Source organism: Pteropus alecto, unplaced genomic scaffold, assembly GCF_000325575.1.
Source record: "Pteropus alecto unplaced genomic scaffold, ASM32557v1 scaffold68, whole genome shotgun sequence".
In the NCBI taxonomy this organism is placed as follows: domain Eukaryota; kingdom Metazoa; phylum Chordata; class Mammalia; order Chiroptera; family Pteropodidae; genus Pteropus; species Pteropus alecto.
Window position 1 is genome coordinate 1,305,438 of NW_006441386.1, and position 18,965 is coordinate 1,324,402.

Here is an 18,965-nt window from a genome sequence, read left to right on the forward strand (position 1 = left end):
TAGTAAAGATTGCTGTGGGGTGGGAAACTCTAGCCTTTGGCTCAAATCCAGCTTGCACCTGTTTTTGTAAATTAGGTTTTATTGGAACACAGCCATGCTTCTTGTTTACACATTGTCTGTGGCTGCTCTCCTGTTATTCTGGCAGAATGGAATAGTTGCCACAGAGACCATTTAGCTGTCAAAGCCTAAAATTTACTCTCTAGCTCTTTACAGAAAAAGTTCACAACCACTGGATTAGACTCACTATTAGGATATTTGGAAATTATGCTGAGGCTCTGCTTGCTGACACATCTGTAAGTACTTCCTAGTTGGTCCTCCTAGATTCAGTACTGCTTAACTTTCCTTACCACGATTTTCTTCTTGAAACTCTCTCCTCCCTTGGTTTCTTAGAACATTTCACTCTTCTCATTTTCTTTCTTGTTCTTTGCTGCCTTCTCCCCTCTTAGGCTTCTTCTCCTTCCACCCTCTCAGGAGGCGTTTCCAGAGCTTTAGTCCTCAGGTTTCGCTCTTGATCTTAGGATCTTGCTTGAGCATATTCTTCTATTCTTTCCCTCTGCCTGAGCCCTGCCTTGTTTTCTCCTCCTAAACCAATTCCTGTTTTCTAACTAAATGTGTCTCCTAGACACACTCACCAGTTGTTTTGCTGGCACTTTGGAGTCTAAATCAGTGACACTTGTTACGGAGTAAGGGCTCGCTGCCTCACGTGCGTAAGAGCCAGTACTATGGCACCAGTTTTTGAGGAAGGAAAGCTTTTATTGCGAAGTTGTCTGGCAGGAAGACAGAAGGCAAAACCCAAATCTGTCTCCTCGACCCAAGGTTTTTGAGTACATTATAGGTAGAAATGGGTGGGGGTGGGGGCCAGTTATGCATATTCTATAGAATTATGTCAGTAAAATGAGAGCTTAGTGCGCAGGCGCTTAGGGGGTCATGGTATTTCATGCATGGCGCGTTTGAATGTGTGCATGTCGGGGGAGGGGTATTTAGTAAGCAGTCCATAGTGGATTTTGATGCTGTGACATTGAAATGTTACTCTAGGGTGAATTCTTTCTCTACTGCACACGTCTGACTGCCTGATTTGTGGCATTTTCCTCTTATCTCTGAAAAGCAACTTAGTGTCTGTTTAGAAACAGGACAAGGCCATTTTGGACTGGTTCTGTGGTTACACAGTCAGCTGTCTCAAGCTTGCTCTCCTTATCTTATTAGCACTCTGCAGTTCTTCAGTCACTTTTCATCAAGAATTCATTTTTACTCTAAATTCACGCTTTTCACAGTTGCTAGGTGATGTTTGTCATATGTTTCTTGGGCTTTCCACCTAATTGCCAAAGCAATACATGCAAAATGTATGTTCTTTTAATCTTATTTTTTTATAAGTATATATATTTTTTACAGGTATCATACTATATATGTTGTTTTGTAGTCTGTCATTTTAAGAACAAAACTACTTGGTCAAATTTACTCTCATATAAAGTATGGAAGTGTAAAAACAAAAACTGTTTGAGCCATACTCCCTCTCCCCTTAAATCTCACTTCCCAAAGGGATTTCTGTTTACTTTAGAAATTACCTTCATTGACATATTTCATTTATATAAACTAGACTTGAATTTTTAAAAATACAAATTAGATCCTCTTTACATACTGCCTCTAGGTTGCTTTTTTTTGTTTTGTATATTTTGTAGCTCTTTCTACAAAATAATTTTACAAATTTTACCTCATTCTTTTAAATAACTGCACCTTATTTCATGGATATGTCATTTTTTATTTAACCATTTCCTGATTGATGGTTATTTACATTTGTTTATTATGAACAGTCGAGTATGCTTTTTTCACTTACATATATGCATTTAAGGTTCTTCCATGTCTTTTCATGGTTTGGTAGTTCATTTCTTTTTATCACTAATATTTATTGTATGGCTATACCACAGATTATCTGTTCACCTGTTGAAGGACATCTTGGTTGCTTCCAGTTTGGGGTGATTTTGAGTAGAGCTGATATAAATATTTGTGTGCAGGTTTTGGGGTAAACATAAGTTTCAAAGTAGTTGAATTAACTACCTAGGAGCACTGTTGCTCAGTTGATATCTGTGTTTAATTTTTATATCAAACTGCTGTCTTTGAGAGTAGATGTAATATTTTGTGTTTCTCCTAGCAGTGGAGAGTTCCTATTGCACTATATCCTTATCAGCATTTGATATTGTCAGTTGTTTAATTTTAGCCATTCTAATAGCCACATAGTGCTATCTCATTTTAATTTGCAGTTCTTTAATGGTAAATGATGTTGAGCATCTGTGTGTATTTGCCATCTGTATGTCTTTTTTCTTGAGTTGTGTTTTCAGATCTTTTGCCCATTTATTAATTGGTTTATTTTTTATTTGTTTACTTTCAAGAGTTCTTTGTATCTTTTGGATATAAAATTTTTATCAGATGTATGTTTTGAAAATGTGTTCTCTCAATATGGTTTGTGTTATATTCTCTTAACAGCATCTTTCTCAAAACAGAAGTTTTTAGTATTAAAAAAGTCAAACTTATTAAGTTTTATTTTTTCTTTCAAGAATTGTGCTTTTGTTATTGGATTCATAAACCCATTACCAAACCTTAGGTCACATAGATTTTCTTTTGTGTTTTCTTCTAGAAGTATTGTAGTTTTGCATTTTACATTTAGGTTTATGATCTCTTTTTAGTTGATATTTGTAAAAGGTGTAAAGATCTGTGTCTAGGTTCATTTATCTGTTTATTTAATATGGATGTCCAAATATTCTAGCACCATTTTGTTGAAAAAACTATCTTTTCTCTATTGAATCTCCTTTGCTCCTTTGTCAAAGATCAATTGTCTATAATTATGTGGGTTTATTCCATTGATGTATGCATCTTCTTTTGCCAATACCATACTGTCTTAATTACGGTAGCTTGATAGTAACATTGAAAATGAGTAGTTTGACTCCTCCAACATTGTTCTTCTTTAGTGTAGTGCTGGCTATTATAAGTCTCTAACCATTCCATATAAACTTTAAAATCAGTTAGTATCTAAAAAATAGCTTGCTGAAGTTTTGAATGAGATTATGTTGAATCTATAGATCATTTTGGGAAGAAGTGACATGGTAACAATGTTGAGTGTTCCAATTCATGAAACTGAGACTCTCTCCATTATTTAGATTTTTTAAATTAGAATTTTATAGTTTTTCTGCGTATAGATCTTACACATATTTTTGTTATATTTATATGTAAGTATTTCTTTTTTTTAGTGCTATTGTAAATGGTATATATTTTTTTTAAATTTCAGATTCCAGTTGTTCATTGCTAATATATAGGAAAGCAATTAACTTTTGTTTATTATTCTTATATCCTGTGATCTTGCTATATACTCAATAGTTGTAGAATTTTTTTTGTCAATGTTTTGGGATTTCCTATGTGATAATCATGTCATTTGTAAAGAAAAAGTTTTTTTTCCTTCCTTTCCATTTTTATACTTTTAATTTTCTTGTCTTATTGCACTAAGTCTTCTGGTATCAAGTTCAGTAGGAGTGGTGAGAGGTGGGGGTATCCTTGCCTTATTCCCAGTCTTAGGGGGAAATTGTTGTTTCTCACAATTAAGTGTGGTATTAGCTGTAGGTTTTCTGTAGATATTCTTACGTTGGGGAAATTCCTCTTCATTCCTAGCCTGCTGAGAATTTTATCACAAATAAGTAGTGGCTTTCGCCAGGTTCTTTTCTGCATCAATTCATATGATGACATGATTTTTCTACTCTAGCCTGTTAATGTGTGATGTTGGGTGATTTTTTGAGTATTGAACCAGCTTTGGATATCTGTAAAAAAACCCAGACTGGTTAGCGGATGTGTAATTATTTTTATACATTGTTGAATTCAATTTGCTAATAATTTATTGAGGATTTTTAAAGATCTATGTTTTGTCTTCAAGGAATTTGTCTTTTTCATCTGCCTTATCAAATTTGTGCATGTAGTATTGTTTTTAGTATTCCTTTATTATCATTTTATTTTTGATATTGATAAATTATGTCTTCTCTCTTTTTTTCTTGGTTAGCCTGAGTAGAGGTTTATCAATTTTATTGTTTTTTTTTTTTCCTTTCAAAGAGCAAGGTTTTGATTTTGTTTATTTTTCTCTATTAGATTTCTGTTACTTTCAGCTCTAATTTTTATTATTTCTGTCCTTTTACTTAGGTTAGGCTTAAATTGCTCTTGTTTCTCTACTTTCCTAAAGTGGATGTTTAGGTTGATTTTCTTCCCTTAGAACTATATCATGATCCTTTGTGTGAGTATTCTATTGTATCTAGGCCCTTAGCATTTCCATATCGATTTTAGCATTTCCATACAGATTTTAGCATCATCTTGTCAATTGGAAAAAAAAGAAACCCTTCATTTTAGATTGAGATTCATTGAATCTGTAGTCAGGCATGTAGTACATTTATAATGTTGTTTAATTACCACCTCTACCTAGTTTCTAAACATTTTTATCACTCCCCGAATAAAATCCTGTATGCATTAAAAGTAGTTACTCCCTACCTTCCCTACTCCCAGGCTCTAACAACCACTAATTTGCTTTCTATTTCTATTGATATAACTGTTATGACTATTTCATATAAATGAATTCATGCACTATGTGATTTTTTTTATTCCTAGGATAAACCTCACTTATTTATGGTTTATAATATTTTAATAAGTTATTGGATTCAGTATGACAGTATTTTGTTGAGGACTTCTATGTCTATTCATAAGGAATACGAATATTTTCTTATAATATCTTTGGTTTGGATTGAAGATAATGCAGACCTAAGAGAAGGAGTTTAGAAGTGTTTTCTCTTTTATTTTTTGGAAAAGTTTGAGAATATTCTTTTGGAATATTTGGTAGAATTCACCAGCGAAGACATCTAAGAGAGTCTGGAAACCAAAATTTAGCCATGTGAGCATTATATGATGAAGCTCTAACAAAAACTCTAGACACCAAAGGCTCATTTGAAATTTCTTGATTGGCAATACTCCTGATAAGAAATGGCTGTTAACCATATGGAGGATCCCTTGTATGTGATTGTTTTTTGGTACATGTATGTTTTAAGTGTTATATCTTCTTGATTAATTAACCATTTTATCAATATATAAGGAACTTTCTTGTCTCTTGTAACATTTTTTTTACTTCAAGTCTGTTTTATCTGATATTAGTATAGCTACTTCAGCTATCTGTTGGTTACTATTTGCATGGAATATAGTTTTTCCATCCTTTTACTTTCAACGTGTTTGTATCTTTGGATCTAAAGTGAATCTCTTGTAGATAGCATAGAGTTAGTTAATTTTTTAAATCCACTCTGCCTATCTCTTTTATTAGTGAATTTAATCAATTTATATTTAAAGTGTTATTGATAGGGAAAAACTGCTATTTTTGTTTTCTGAATGTCATATTTTTTTAATTTCTCAATTCTTTCAGTACTGCCTTCTTTTGTGTTTGATTTTTTTTTTTTCAGTATACCTTTTTGATTCCCTCATTTTCTTTTTTGTGAATTTTTTACTTTCTTAATGGTTATCATGGGGATTACAACTAAGATTTTTAATTTTTAACAATCTAGTTTGAATTGATACCAGGTTAACTTAAGTAAAATCTAAAATCTCTGTTTCTATACAACTGTATCTCCCTCCTTTATGTTGTTAATGTCACAGACTACATTTTATACAATGCATACCCATTAACATAGATTTATAAATATTGTTTTATGTGTGTCTTTTAAATCATGTAGAAAACAAAGAGATGTTATGAACCCAAAATAGAAAAATACTGGTTTTTATATTTGCCAGTGTAGTTAACTTTTGTTTCTTCATATGGTTTCAAGTTACTGTCTTGTCACATTAGCCTGAAAGACTCCCTTTAGCATTTTGTCTAGGGCAGGTCTGCTAACAATGAAGTTTCTCATCTTAAGTTTTCTTGGAAATGACTTAGTTTCTCCTTTATTTTTGCAGGATAGTTTTGCCAGGTATAGAATTATTGGTTGACAGTTTTTTTCTTTAGCAGTTTAATTATGTCATCTCACTGCCTCCTGACTATTATGGTTGGTGATAAGAAATTGACTCTGAATCTTATTGAAGATCCCTTGTACACGAATAATCACTTCTGTCTTGCTTTCAAGATTCTCTTTGTGTTTGTCTTTTGATAGATTGATTTAATGTGTCTCAGTTTGGATCTTTTTGAGTTTATCATGCTTGGAGTTCATTGAGCTTCTTAGATGTGTAGATTCATGTTTTTCAATAAAATTTGGAAAGTTTTTTGACCATTTTTTTTTTCAGATATTGCCATTTTCTCCTCTCCTTCTAAAACTTACATAATGCAAATGTTTGAACACTTTATAGTGTTGGATCAGCTTTTCTTCACCGAATGCTGTAACATTGTCTTTGCCCTCTTTCTTTGATCTGCTTTTTTCAGTTCATTAAGGTTTAAATTGGTTACTTAGTTAATTTATTTTGGGAGTAATTTTATAAGTTTTCCTGCTCATCTCTTTTGAATATTAAAAAATGCTTCATTTGATTGCATCGTGAGTTATATTTTTGAACTTATTTTCTCATTATTTGCTTATTTCACCTGTCATATTGACATATTTTGTTTTGTCTCCCATAAAATTAGTATTAAATTAGGTCAATTGAAGCCAATTCAAGAATAGGCATGGTTTCTAAAGACTGATAGATTGCCTAATTTCTAGTAGAGGCATTAAATGTTCCTTTGCATTTAGAAACAAAGTCATCAAAGAGGGATTGCTTTAATTTTAAGTTGTTTGTTTTAAGTAGTTAGATTTAAATTTCTGACAAAGGGTAAGATTTGGTCAGTATTCAGTTTTTTTTTTTCTATTCACTTTTTGTGTGTGTTTTCTAGATTGCTTTATCAAGAACAAGTGTGCATTTTTTTTTTAATTTGGTTTTTATACATTGCAGTGATAGTGCAAAAGGCACTATCCTCTGGCTCCTCTCCTCTTTTGGTATTACTGTATTGTTGCTCTTTCCCACCCCCCGCCCCCCGGTTTTGTTTATTTACTAGATTGGAATGTAAATTACAAACAGTCAGCACTTTGCTTTGTTTACTTCTGTAACTTCAGCACCTAGAAATATGCCTGGTATATAGAGAGACCCAGTGACTGTTGGTTGAATTGATGCCTCTGTAAATGAATGAATCTGTGAAGCTGCACGTAGTTGTGGTAATGATGGTAGCTGAAATTTATTCATACTTTTTTGAGGTGCTGGACCATGTTCTCAGTCTTTTATTTCTTTTAGTTCTTTTAACTTTACAATAATAAGATACAGATACTAGTATTCTCCCTACTTTACAGAGGCACAGAGATTCATGTTTAAACCCTCACAGTTGACACCAGAGCAAGCTCACCACAGACACAGTGAAACCCAAATGTGAAGTTGATCATTTGAAATAAAATCTAATCAAATTGAATCTAATAACATTCCTTTTTCAGTAATCCCATATGCTTCTCTTTGTCTTTGGCTGTCTGAACATAAGCATGCTATAGATTAAAAGGTTAATGTACTAAAATTACTTATTTCTATTGATCAAATAATATGAAGAAAGTGAAAAGGAAAGCCATGAAGTAGATGAAAACGTTCCCAACACATTTATAACAGAGCTCTTATATCTAGAATGTATAAAGAATTGGGGTGGGAGAGAGGCGGGCGTTGGGTCCAGCAGAAAAAAGACAGATATCCCTATGGAGAAATATTCAAAACACTTGAACAGGTACTTCACAAGAATAGAGATCCAAATGGCCAGAAATATACTCAACTTCAATAGTAATCAGGCAAATACAGACTAAAACAATGCAAAAGTGGCTAAAATTTAAAAAACTAAGAACAGCAAGAGTTGTTGAAGAAGCAAAAATACTGGAACTCTGTTACACTGCAGGTAAAATGACTTTGGGAATCAGTTTTACAGTATCTGCTAAAGTTGAATGTATACACATCCTATAACCCAGCATTTCCACTCTTAGGCACATCCAAGAAAAAATATGTGCCATTGTGCATCAAGAATCAAGTACAGTAATACTCATTGCAACATTATTTTCTAAGAGTCCCAACTGAGAACAAACAACTTTTATTAGTAGTATATTCATAAAATAGAGTATTAAACAGTAATGAAAATATCTACAGCTACATAAAACAGCTTGGATAATCTTACATACATCAAATTCAGTGAAAGAAACCAGACATAAAAGAATATATGGCATAATAGCATTTCATACAGTTTCTTAAAACAGCACAAGTAAACTTTAGTGTTATAAGAGAAAACAGCATTGTTTTATAATAGCTAAAAAGTGGAAATAATCCAAATGTCTGTCATCGGGGGAATGTTTGATAAACTGTTGTATATTCATATAATAGAATACTAGATGAGAAAGAAAATGAACAAATCTCAACATACAGAACATGGACGAATTTATAAATACAATGTTGAATGACAGAAGCAATACATAAAAGAATACATGATTCCATTTATATAAATTTCAAACATAGGCAAAAATCTAAACTATAATGTTAAAGTCAGGATGTTAAATATATTGGGTGCATAGGGAGTGGATAGTAGATGGGTGTTTTCTTTATCTTAATCCCTTGAGCTATATATACATTCATGTTTTATGTATATATTTTTTATATGTTTCATTTCACAATTTAAAAAGGTTTAGTAAAGTAAAAGAGGGCCTGCCCTGGATTCATACCACTTGGGTTCATATTTGGGCTTTGCTGCTTTCCAGCTGTGTAAATTTTGGGAAATTTAATAGCTCTAGGCCTCAATTCTGTAATTGTAATGCGAAGATAATAATCAAAACTATTTTGTAAGAATTGTAAAGATTAGACAAATATTGGAGTTTGGGGTAAGATATTAAGTACTTACAGCAACACCTAGCACATAGTAAATGCTAACTCATTGTTAACTCTTGATATCATTGCCAGTTTATTACATTGTGGCATTACATTATATTTATAAATCTATCATGGCTCTCTATGTAGGCGAGTTTATGTTATGGTCTCTCAGAAAGTTTAGTTTATTTACTGTCCATGTTTTTTCATAAATTAATCATTAGGTATTTTAAAGATGTATTTTACAATTCCAAGTAGAATTTTCTTTGCCTTGCAAATTGTAATTGTATATATGCAGCATATAATGGCATATAGTAGCTAATACTTGATATGACTAACTGCTGCTGGGCTTAGTTCTAAGTGCTACATGGATTAACACTTTTAATCCTATGTAAAATCCTCATTTTACGCAGGTAGAAACTGAGGATAGATGTAAAGATAGCTAGCATGTGGTCTGGGATTAATCTGGCCTGAGAGTCCATATTTACCCCACTACTATGCTAGAAAAGCTGTTTATTTATTTTTTATTTGAACATAATCTAATTTTTCTTAGATTTCCAAGAAGCCAGTTATATCATTTGCAAGTATGTATTTTTTATGTACTATCCAGTAATTCTTGTTTTTGCCTTATTGCTTTGATTTTAACTTTCAGAGATGTGTTTATAAAAGTAACAGAGTGGGCATCCTTCTGTTAGTCTGACTTAATGGGAATGCCTCTCTTTTAAACCACTAAAAACATTGACTATTGACTAGAGAGTGTTTTCTTTATGTTAAGGATGTGTTTTTTTTAATTTTTGAGTTTACCAAATGGTTTTCAATATGTTTATTTGATATGTTTCGATATGTTTTGTTTTCAAATTACAGATGGCTTTTAAGCTATATCAAATGTCTTTGTGTATCTATGCAGATGATTGCATGGCTTTTCTGTATTGAACTATCAATGTGATGAATTCTATTAATATATAGCTTAATAGTGAATCATCTTTGCATTCCTAGAATTTTTAACATAATGTTGAATTTTATTTGCTAAAATTTTTATGAGATTTTTGCGTATATAAGTAAAAGTGAGATTGGTCTGCAGTCTTACCATTTTGTTTTTAGCATTTGGTGAATTCTAGCTATGTAAAGGAAATCTGGATGATTTCTATCTTTTCATTATATACTGCATTTAAATAATAATTTTGAGTACATTTTCTTGTATGGCTGCCTAATACTATTCATTAAATATCTTTTGGTTTTCTTTATTAAAGATTTAAAGTGTTTCTTCTTTTTTGCTAATCATGGAAATCATCAAACACAAAAGTAAAGAGATTGGTACCACTTTGTTTCTCTCTCACCTCACTTTGTTTTTCTCTGGAGTATTTTGAGTTCTGCTACTTACAGCATGGTTGGAGGTTTAGCAGCATAGGTATTACTGGTTTCTTGCTGCAGGTGGGTGGATGTAATTATGTACACATAACCACATGCATCATATTGCCTTTGATATATTTGATTGGTTATAGGCAAATCACATATCCTGCCCCCACCATTCCTTTAGATTTTAAACTATCATTAATAATGTTTAAATAAGTCTCTGAACTTGTAATAGTTTGTCTTGGGTGCTGGAAGGGAGCTACAAAGTCAAAGGGTATAAACTTTTAAAAGACTTCGATGACTATTGTCTAATTGCTTTTCAGAAAACCAGTACTTCTTTTGGTTATATGGCAAACAAATGGCAACATTGACAGTTTGTAAATGTGCGTGTTCTGCTAACAAGAGATCATTAAATAATGAGAATGCAGAAAAGAGGACAAGAGTAATTAGAAATTCCTATCATAAACAACTTGAGTGATTGGTACCTGGAAGACGAATTGTTATTTGAATTAATTTTTGACAGTCTAAAATATCACTGACAAGTAATTATTTTTTGTATACTATCTCATAATTCTTATTCTTGTCTTATTGCTAATTCAGTATGTAATTCTCAAGAAACTTTTGGGTACCTGATACGGTGTTAGATATTGTGAGTGAAAGAAATATGCCAATATTTGCACTATTATAAGGTTTATGGGAATCTTATTGCTTTCTTTACACTTTTTTCATCTTTCTACATAATATAACTTCAGTTGATATAAGTTCGTGCTGGACTTCACCTTACTTGGGTTCTCTATGGGTTGAAGAAATTTGAAAGTCTTCCTAGGTATGACTTCTACCAAAATAAAAACAAAGTTGGCTTTTCCTTTGTTTTAGCAACAACGTACTGTCTACAGACTGACTCTAGTGAAAGCGTGGAATGTGGATGAACTCCAAGCCTATGCTGAGTTGGTGTCCCTAGGGAGTCCTGACTTCATCGAAGTAAAGGTAAGCTGGTGCTGGCTATTGCTGTGTACATTTCACATGAAGCTTTGTTCACCGTAATGGAGTTAAAAATCTTTAAAACTCTACAAGAGATCCCGTATGTTTTGTTTATTCACTCAGAAATATTAATCAAGAACCTGGCACTATTCTAGGCATTGAGGATAATAATGGTAAAGACTAAGCATTCGTTCTCACAAAGCTTATATTTTAGTGAGAGGTAGGCAACCAACACAAAATTATTAAAAACTACATACAGCTGATCTTTGAGCAATGCAGGGTTAGGAGTGCCAACCCCCTGCACAGTTGAAAATCCATGTATAACTTCTGGCTTCTCAAAAGCTTAACTACTAATAGCCTACTGTTGATCAGAGCCTTACTGATAACATAAACAGTTGATTAACACATATTTGCATGTTATATACTGTATTCTTATGTTATGTACTGTGTTCTTATAATAAAGTAACCTAGAGGAAAGAAAAATGTTATTAAGAAAATCATAAGGAAGAGAAAATATATTTATAGTATTTATTGAAAAAATTCGCCTCTAAGTGGACCTGTGCAGTTTGAACCTATATTGTTCAAGGGTTAACTGCAATAACATTAATATACTGAAAAATAAAATAGTGTTATATTGAGTAATTGATTGGCTTTTAAATAAATTTTTAGTATAGAAAACTTCAAACTTATTCAGAAATAGACTTTAGTCTAATGAACCCCGTTCATCCATCACCCAGCTTCAAAAATTATCAACTCCTATTTCATCTACACCCCTACCCATTTTCTCTGCTGTTACCTATTATTTGAAGCAAATCTCCACATTATATCATTTATTCATAACGATGTTTCAATATATATAAAAGATATGCACTTATTTTAAACACCTATTCAAAATACTGTTTTCATAACTAAACAACTTTAACAGTAATCTTTAGGTATTGGAACATAAAAGGTTTCAAACTTGACCAGTTATTTCAGCAGTATTTTTGAATTTGGATCCAAATAAGGACCATTCATTGTAATTTGATTATTTTTCTCTTAAATTTATTTTAATCTGTTAGTTCTTCTTCCATATGTTTTTTCCTCCTTGCAACTTATTTTGTTGAAGAAAATGGATTATATATCCTGCCTAGTTCCCTGTATTTATATTTTGTTTTGCTGCTTACATTTTCCTCTCCTGTATTTCCTATGAATTGGTAGTTAGATCAAGAGAGGACTGAATAGATTCAAGTGTGTATGTGTGTGTGTGTGTGTGTGTTTGTGTGTTTGTTTGCATTTCAAGATTATTTCATTGGTGGTATTGTATACTTCCAGCAGGAGGCATGTAGTGTCTGGTTGTCTGTGTATATTATTGCGAGTGTTTCTTTGGGATGGATTCCTATAAGTGGACTGATGTTTAAAAGGGTAAATATGTATATTGTTTTGCTAGATATTGTGTTGGCTATTCTAGATTTCATAAAAAGGAGGGCTTTTCTGAGATGATTTTTTCATAACTGATACTTAAATACTAAGAAGCAACACCATATGCAAAAGCTTGGGGTCAGAGCATTTTGTAAGATGGTTAAGCTAAAGTACCGAGGTCTCATGTGATCTCTCTGGCGGAGTTGGAGTTGGCAGTGATGCAAGATGAATCAGAAAGCTGTGCTGGGCCAGACTTTGTTAGGCTTTTCAAACAAGGATAAGAAAATTGGATTTTATACTCAGTTTCATGATAAGCTTTTCTCCATACTAAGTGTCTATGAAAGGGTTTTAAGATGGAGAGTGATGCAATCTGATTTATGATTTTAAAAGATCACCTTGCTGTAGTCATGAGTGGATTATATAGAGAAGCAGTAGAAGTAGGTATACCAGTTACAAAGCTACAGCTTAATCTAAGCAAGAGATGTGATGGCTTGGAGAGGTCCATTGGTAATATAGTTGGAGAAGAGTGGCTGCATTTGGGGTAAAATTTGGAAGTACAACTAACAGAACTCGTTGCTAGATGATGTGTAAAGAAGGAAAGAACAAAAGGAAACAAGAATAGCACTGGGTTTTTGGCTTAAAAAGTTGTGTGGATGTGGAACAATTTACTGAGATGGAAAGACCAGTATGGGAAGGAGGTAAGTTTAAGGGGGGAATTTCATGAGTTATATGCTGGCCTTATTAAATTTGAGGTATGTTTTAAATATCCAAGTATAGGTTCAAATAGGCCATAGGTTATATAAGCCTGGAGGTCAGGGATAAGACAGGGCCGACAGTAACGATTTGGAAGTCATCAGCATGAGATGGTACTTACAACTATTGAGTGTTAAGATGTAGATGGCTTTCTAAGAATCCACGAAATGAGAGACAGTGACCGGAAAATTTACCCAGTCTCTGAAAACCCCACTCTTTAGTTTATGTATATGAAGCTGAATATACTCTGTGTCATATCAGTGTATATATCAGATTTTTAAAGCTGTTTTTAGTAAGTTTATCTTTCTTTGTTACTTACTCTGAAGAAGTGGAAGGTGGGAACAGATGAAATACTGCTGAGTGTGTGGCATTTTGTCGAATCAGGTCAAAGACACTCTTTTCTTTGAAATTGCTATTAATAATTAATATTAATGATGCAAAGATACAAACTACATCTGAAATATATGTATTGGCTTAAGAAAACCTTACCAACATCAGGGATTAGTAGTGTTTAAATTTATGATTTAGTTCTCAAAGAATACTGCCTCAAATTATGTTGCACTAAAATGTTATAAAGCAACTTGGATATAGCACATGGCCACCTTCTTTTTCATTTTCTATTTCTTTCTTTGCAGTCATGTTTTCTATAATGAATGAGATATTTTATAATCTGAAAAGACTCAAGAAATATTATTTTTTTTAAAGGAAGATGGCTACAAAAAAAGAGTTGGCTCCGGTATGAACAGTGTAATTTTCTGACAGATAGTTTTTAGTTGGGCAAACTAGTAGCGTAACTAAATAGATAAAGCCTCCTGTCTGTACCTGAGATGTCATAATAACATAGTTTCTTTCAAACAGTATTTCTATTTTATTATTTTATCCCTGCATCAACAAATATTTTTGAGGTCTCTCCATGTGCCAGGCCTTGTCAAAGCACAGAGATAAAATTTGATATTGATATGCTATTTTCACAAATAGATATCTTATTGAACTAGGCAAAGTCTACTAAAGTAATAGAACTACATTGAAAGATTTTATTTTTAAATTCTTGGAGAAATAAGAAATCTAATCACAATATAGGTGTCTTATTTAAATGATAAAATATAGGGTAGTAGATAACAGTTTGTGTTTTATCACAGGAAAGCATGGTGATAGTCACCTTGTCTCTTACAGACCTGCAGTATTATAGTATGAAGTGCTTGGGCCATTGGGATTGGGTCACATGCTTTATGAAATTTAGCTGTCATTTATCTAATGAGTTAATGAAGTACCTTCCTTAAACTGAAGTAGGAAGAGGGATGTTTACAGAATATAATATGCTACTAACAAGCAGAACAAGTTATAGAATAATATTTATTATTTTGAGGTAGTAATGATATCAGGACCCCTCCCCAGAGCCACTAAAATGAAAAACAGCCTTGAACAATAGCTTTGAAGTAGTGAAGCAGTTTTGTAGTTTAAAACTTCCTGCTAAAGGGGAAAATAATGGGAATAGGGAAAGTCCCTAACGTAGGCATGCACAGAAGTACATCTGGTGTGACCTAGAATTCACCTTTGCTTCATTATACGATCATTGTAATAAATTAGCATTGCAGTTAAGGCTGTACCCATCATGCATCTGATGCCATGACAGTTCTGAAAAGCCCAAACATGGTAAGAAAAGGGGCATCCCCTTAATTCCAGAAAAAAACACCTTCTTTCCATGAAGTGACCATTCAAAATCATGAATATTCCACCCATTAATAGATTAATAGATAAAATTCCCAGCCCCACCATGGGTGGGGCAGCTCTCCCTTGAGCCTGTCTGCTTTCCCTTCTGCGGGTGTACTTTTGCTTGGCAGAAGTTCTTTGGGGCTGACCACTTTTGGCAGCTTACTCTCCCTTTTCAGTGAGCTTACTTTGTTTTCAAGGCTGACCACTCATGGCTGCCTCTTTTCCCTTCTAAAAGTGTACTTTTGCTTTTAATAAAGCTGGCTTGCATACAATAAATTTCTAGGTGTCTGCCTTCAATTCTTTGTTGACCAATGCCAAGAACCGAGGTCCAGGAGTTCCAGGATTCCCCAGAACCAGTAACAATTTGATTACATTTTAATTGTATATGTTTAGATATTTATGTAAGAAAAGTATGGAAGTGTTGCAGGAAGCAACACCTGACGGAGGAAATTGGACGCTCAGACATCTTTGTTGGAGGAAGGAGAATTTATTAGCTGGCAGAGCACATGGGGCTTAACAGCACCAACGCACAAGCTCCCTCCTAGTTATATTTCTTACAATTTATATATCTTTGCAGTGTCCGTGCAAGGGGTACATAATTCCTTTGTCTGAGGTCTTACGTGTACCTCATGACTCAGGATGGGGAGGGAGAGTTTTGAGTGGGGGCTGCGAGGGGTGCCTTTTTCATGAATCTCTCTGCTGTAGGAGATGGGAGCCGTAAGGTCTTTATTTACTAGCTGAACGTTTACATGGGGATTCAAGATCTGTGGGCAGAGCAGTATTTTGGCAGCTTGGTATTCTAATTAAACTGACTGATATCAAAGGACTCCTGGTACTGTTTTTATCCCCTATAGTTTGATGAGAAAACAAATGTCTTTATGACCTTTTGCAGTGATATACTAACATGTCATTCCTATACTCTAAAAATGCTTCAACAGCTACCCTCCAAAATCAGCCCAAGCTTCTCAGCATGGCCTCAAGGCCTTCTTACTGGACTGCCCACTCAGCACTCAGTTTTTACCTGGTATAATGGTCTAAATTCTGAACTCTCAGAGGGCAGGAGGTGTGCCTGTTCTTCTCTGTACCCCCAACCAATCTATGCTGAATGACCTAAAGAACGAGTAACAAGTTGTTCTATGATAATAAATCCCACAGCTCTTTTCTGATCTAATATAACATTTCATTCACATAATTCAGGATTTTTCTACTCTTTAATGTGGATGGTAAAAAAAGGCCACGCAGTAACATGACACACTTAAGAGAGGCCAGCATGGCGAGCCCTACAAACTCAGAGACTGAAAGTAACCACATAGGATGATCTGAACATAAAAATTTCTAACCAAAAACAAGTCATGGCGAGTAGTCACATCCTGAGCCTGCTGCTCTCTTGACAAAGGTCAATCTTTACCTTAAGTGAGCCTGTCTATTGTCCTTTTGCATCTAAGCTAAGGTGCCCTTGGAATGTTAGAGTAATCCCTTTTTTCCAGACCCCTCAGGGCACAACCCACTACTACACCAGAGCACAAGACCACAGAACCCCTCATGGTTATCTTGTCTCTGTATACCATCTCTATATGCTGTAAATGTTAATTTTTAACTCTCCTGTACCCACCAATGTAAAAGAAGTATGTGCCCCTCTGTTTTTTTATCCAATCCGAGAATTTTTCACTTTGCTTTCTCCTGCCCCCTTAATCTGCCACTAGTGAACCCTCCTTACATCTCCTCCTTTGATTCTAATGTATAAAATAAGCTGCAAAACTGCCATTCTCCAGAGCATTTTCTTAATCTGTTGAGATTTTGCTTCCCAGCAATTGTCATCAGTTTGGCTCAAATAAACTCATTAAAATTCTCTACAGGTTTGGACATTTAAGTTGACATTAACAATCATGAACCAACTGATAAAACACTGGCTAGGTGTTGCTACATACATTAACAACTGGTACTATTCCTTGCCTCTGTGTGAAGAAAGAGTAAGGCTGTGCTAAAATATCTGTTTTGCAAGAGGCATTCTGCAAGGCTTGAGCTCTGTAGACAGTTACAGCGCTAGGGATAAGAGAGTTCTAAATCATTTGACAACAAATAATTACTGAGCACTTACTATGCTCAAGGTACAATGCTAGGCAGAGGATACAAAGACAGTATTTCATTTATAAATAGTGTGTTATGAAAGTTTTTCAGTGAGGCAGATGTTTGTAACACGAAACACACTTTCACAAACAAGCAAGCCAACAATGATAGTTAAGATACTCAGCAAGCAAATAAAGGCCTATTCGAACCTAATGAAGCTAAAATATATGTTAATTTACAGGGAATATAACAAAAATATTTTACAAAACTAGCAATGAAAGAAAAGAAGAGATCAATATAATGAAGAAATAGCTTTTATTGATTTAGTTTAAATAAATGTGCTTAATGGAAAGTGAGCTAAACATTTACTGAATCCAGACAGATCCATTACACCACTGAATTGTCAAAACAAAGCTATTAAATTGCTGCTATTATTCTAACTTTAATCTTGAGGAAGTTTAGGCTCAAGGAGGATTTAGTAACCAGTCCTAGGCTCCTTCAGCACCTTTCAGGAATGTAGCAAAGCTGTGCTCTTCCCTCTCCCCCACTTGAGACTCCAGTGTGTGTAGACTATGAGAGATTTCAGCACTCCCCACATAGACACGTGTTCAGGAAATACAAAGTGTTGTGGCGCGAATGATTCTGAGACCCAGGGAGCCAATTGAGATTAATTATGAGCCTTTATTAGCCCGGGGACTGACTCTCTACCCCCGCAGGGTTAGAGATCAGCCCCAGGGTTTGAGAGTGAGGCAGTTATAAAGCCTAGAACAAGCAAGCAGATTACAGAAGCAGAAGTTGGGTATTAGCACAATACATCACCTAGTACCACACCCTGGTTAACAAGTAAGTGGATTATAGAAGCAGACATTGGCCATCTTCATATCTTATACAATACACCTCCTAAACCACACCTAAGCAAGTAGGACAACTTCTGGTATCTAAAGATATTTCTTCCCTGTAGCTGACTTAGCTAGTTGGCTCACTTGAAAATTTTCCACCCTTAACAAAAGGATATGAACAGTATTTCGTTTGCTTCTGCAGAGAGCCCCAGGCATATCACTAGCTTAGGGGTCAATTTGTACTATTAATTTCACATTTTCAGAGCATTTATGTGACCTTGAGGTACTATTGATGCAGAACAGGGCAAATCTCCCCAAGTGGGGGTATTCAAGGTGTACACCCGCCAAGAGTGAGAGTCCTTGACTCTGCGCTGGAAAGAATTTAAGTGTGAGCCAGAGTAAGAGACAAAGAGGAAAGTTTATTAGAGAGAGAATAAAGCTTCACAGAGATGTGGTCTCTCAAAGTCAGAATGAGACCCCGTATGTTTGAGGAATTGGTTTTATATCTGTTTTCCTTTCATGGTATAAATATGCAGTGTTAAAGGCGTGGGGAAGTAGTTCCTGATCTCAGTTGTTAGTGATCTCAGGAGGAATCTTCCGCATGCTGATCAGCTAGTTCCCTGTCTAGCAGCACGTAGCAGGCTCTGAATACAACCTAGTTTAACATTGAGTCAATCTATGTAGTTCTCATGCCACTTTCTTACATTACTCTTAAATTTTAATGACAACCCCTTTTGAGGGATAAGTCCTGGGAGACTTTTTTCTTTTTACCAAGAGCATAGGTAAGGCACAGGCTTCCAAGTGCCATTTTGTGTCAGTGGGTAAATTTTGTCCTATTCGGCCTTTCACTGAAGATAAAAGGGCCTAGTGTTCTGTCCTTTAAACCCAAGTCCTGTCTTTGCCAGAGCTGTGAAAGACCTGGGTGGTCTCTCATCTAAGCCCTAAGGAATCTTACAGATCCAACAGATCAGCTGTGCTCTCAGGAGTATGTTTATCATAACATATTTACTT

The 18,965-nt window shown here is 34.4% G+C and overlaps 1 protein-coding gene across 2 annotated transcripts in view; it reads left to right on the forward strand.

Moving 5' to 3' along the window:
* The window catches only part of LOC102896817 (S-adenosyl-L-methionine-dependent tRNA 4-demethylwyosine synthase), a 193,414-nt gene that overhangs the window by 132,462 nt on the left and 41,987 nt on the right, over window positions 1-18,965 (forward strand). For both annotated transcript variants that reach the window (XM_015594634.2, XM_015594635.2), the window contains exon 14: window positions 11,077-11,187. In XM_015594634.2, coding sequence (XP_015450120.1) covers window positions 11,077-11,187 — 111 coding nt within the window. The remainder of the gene's footprint in view (window positions 1-11,076; window positions 11,188-18,965) is intronic.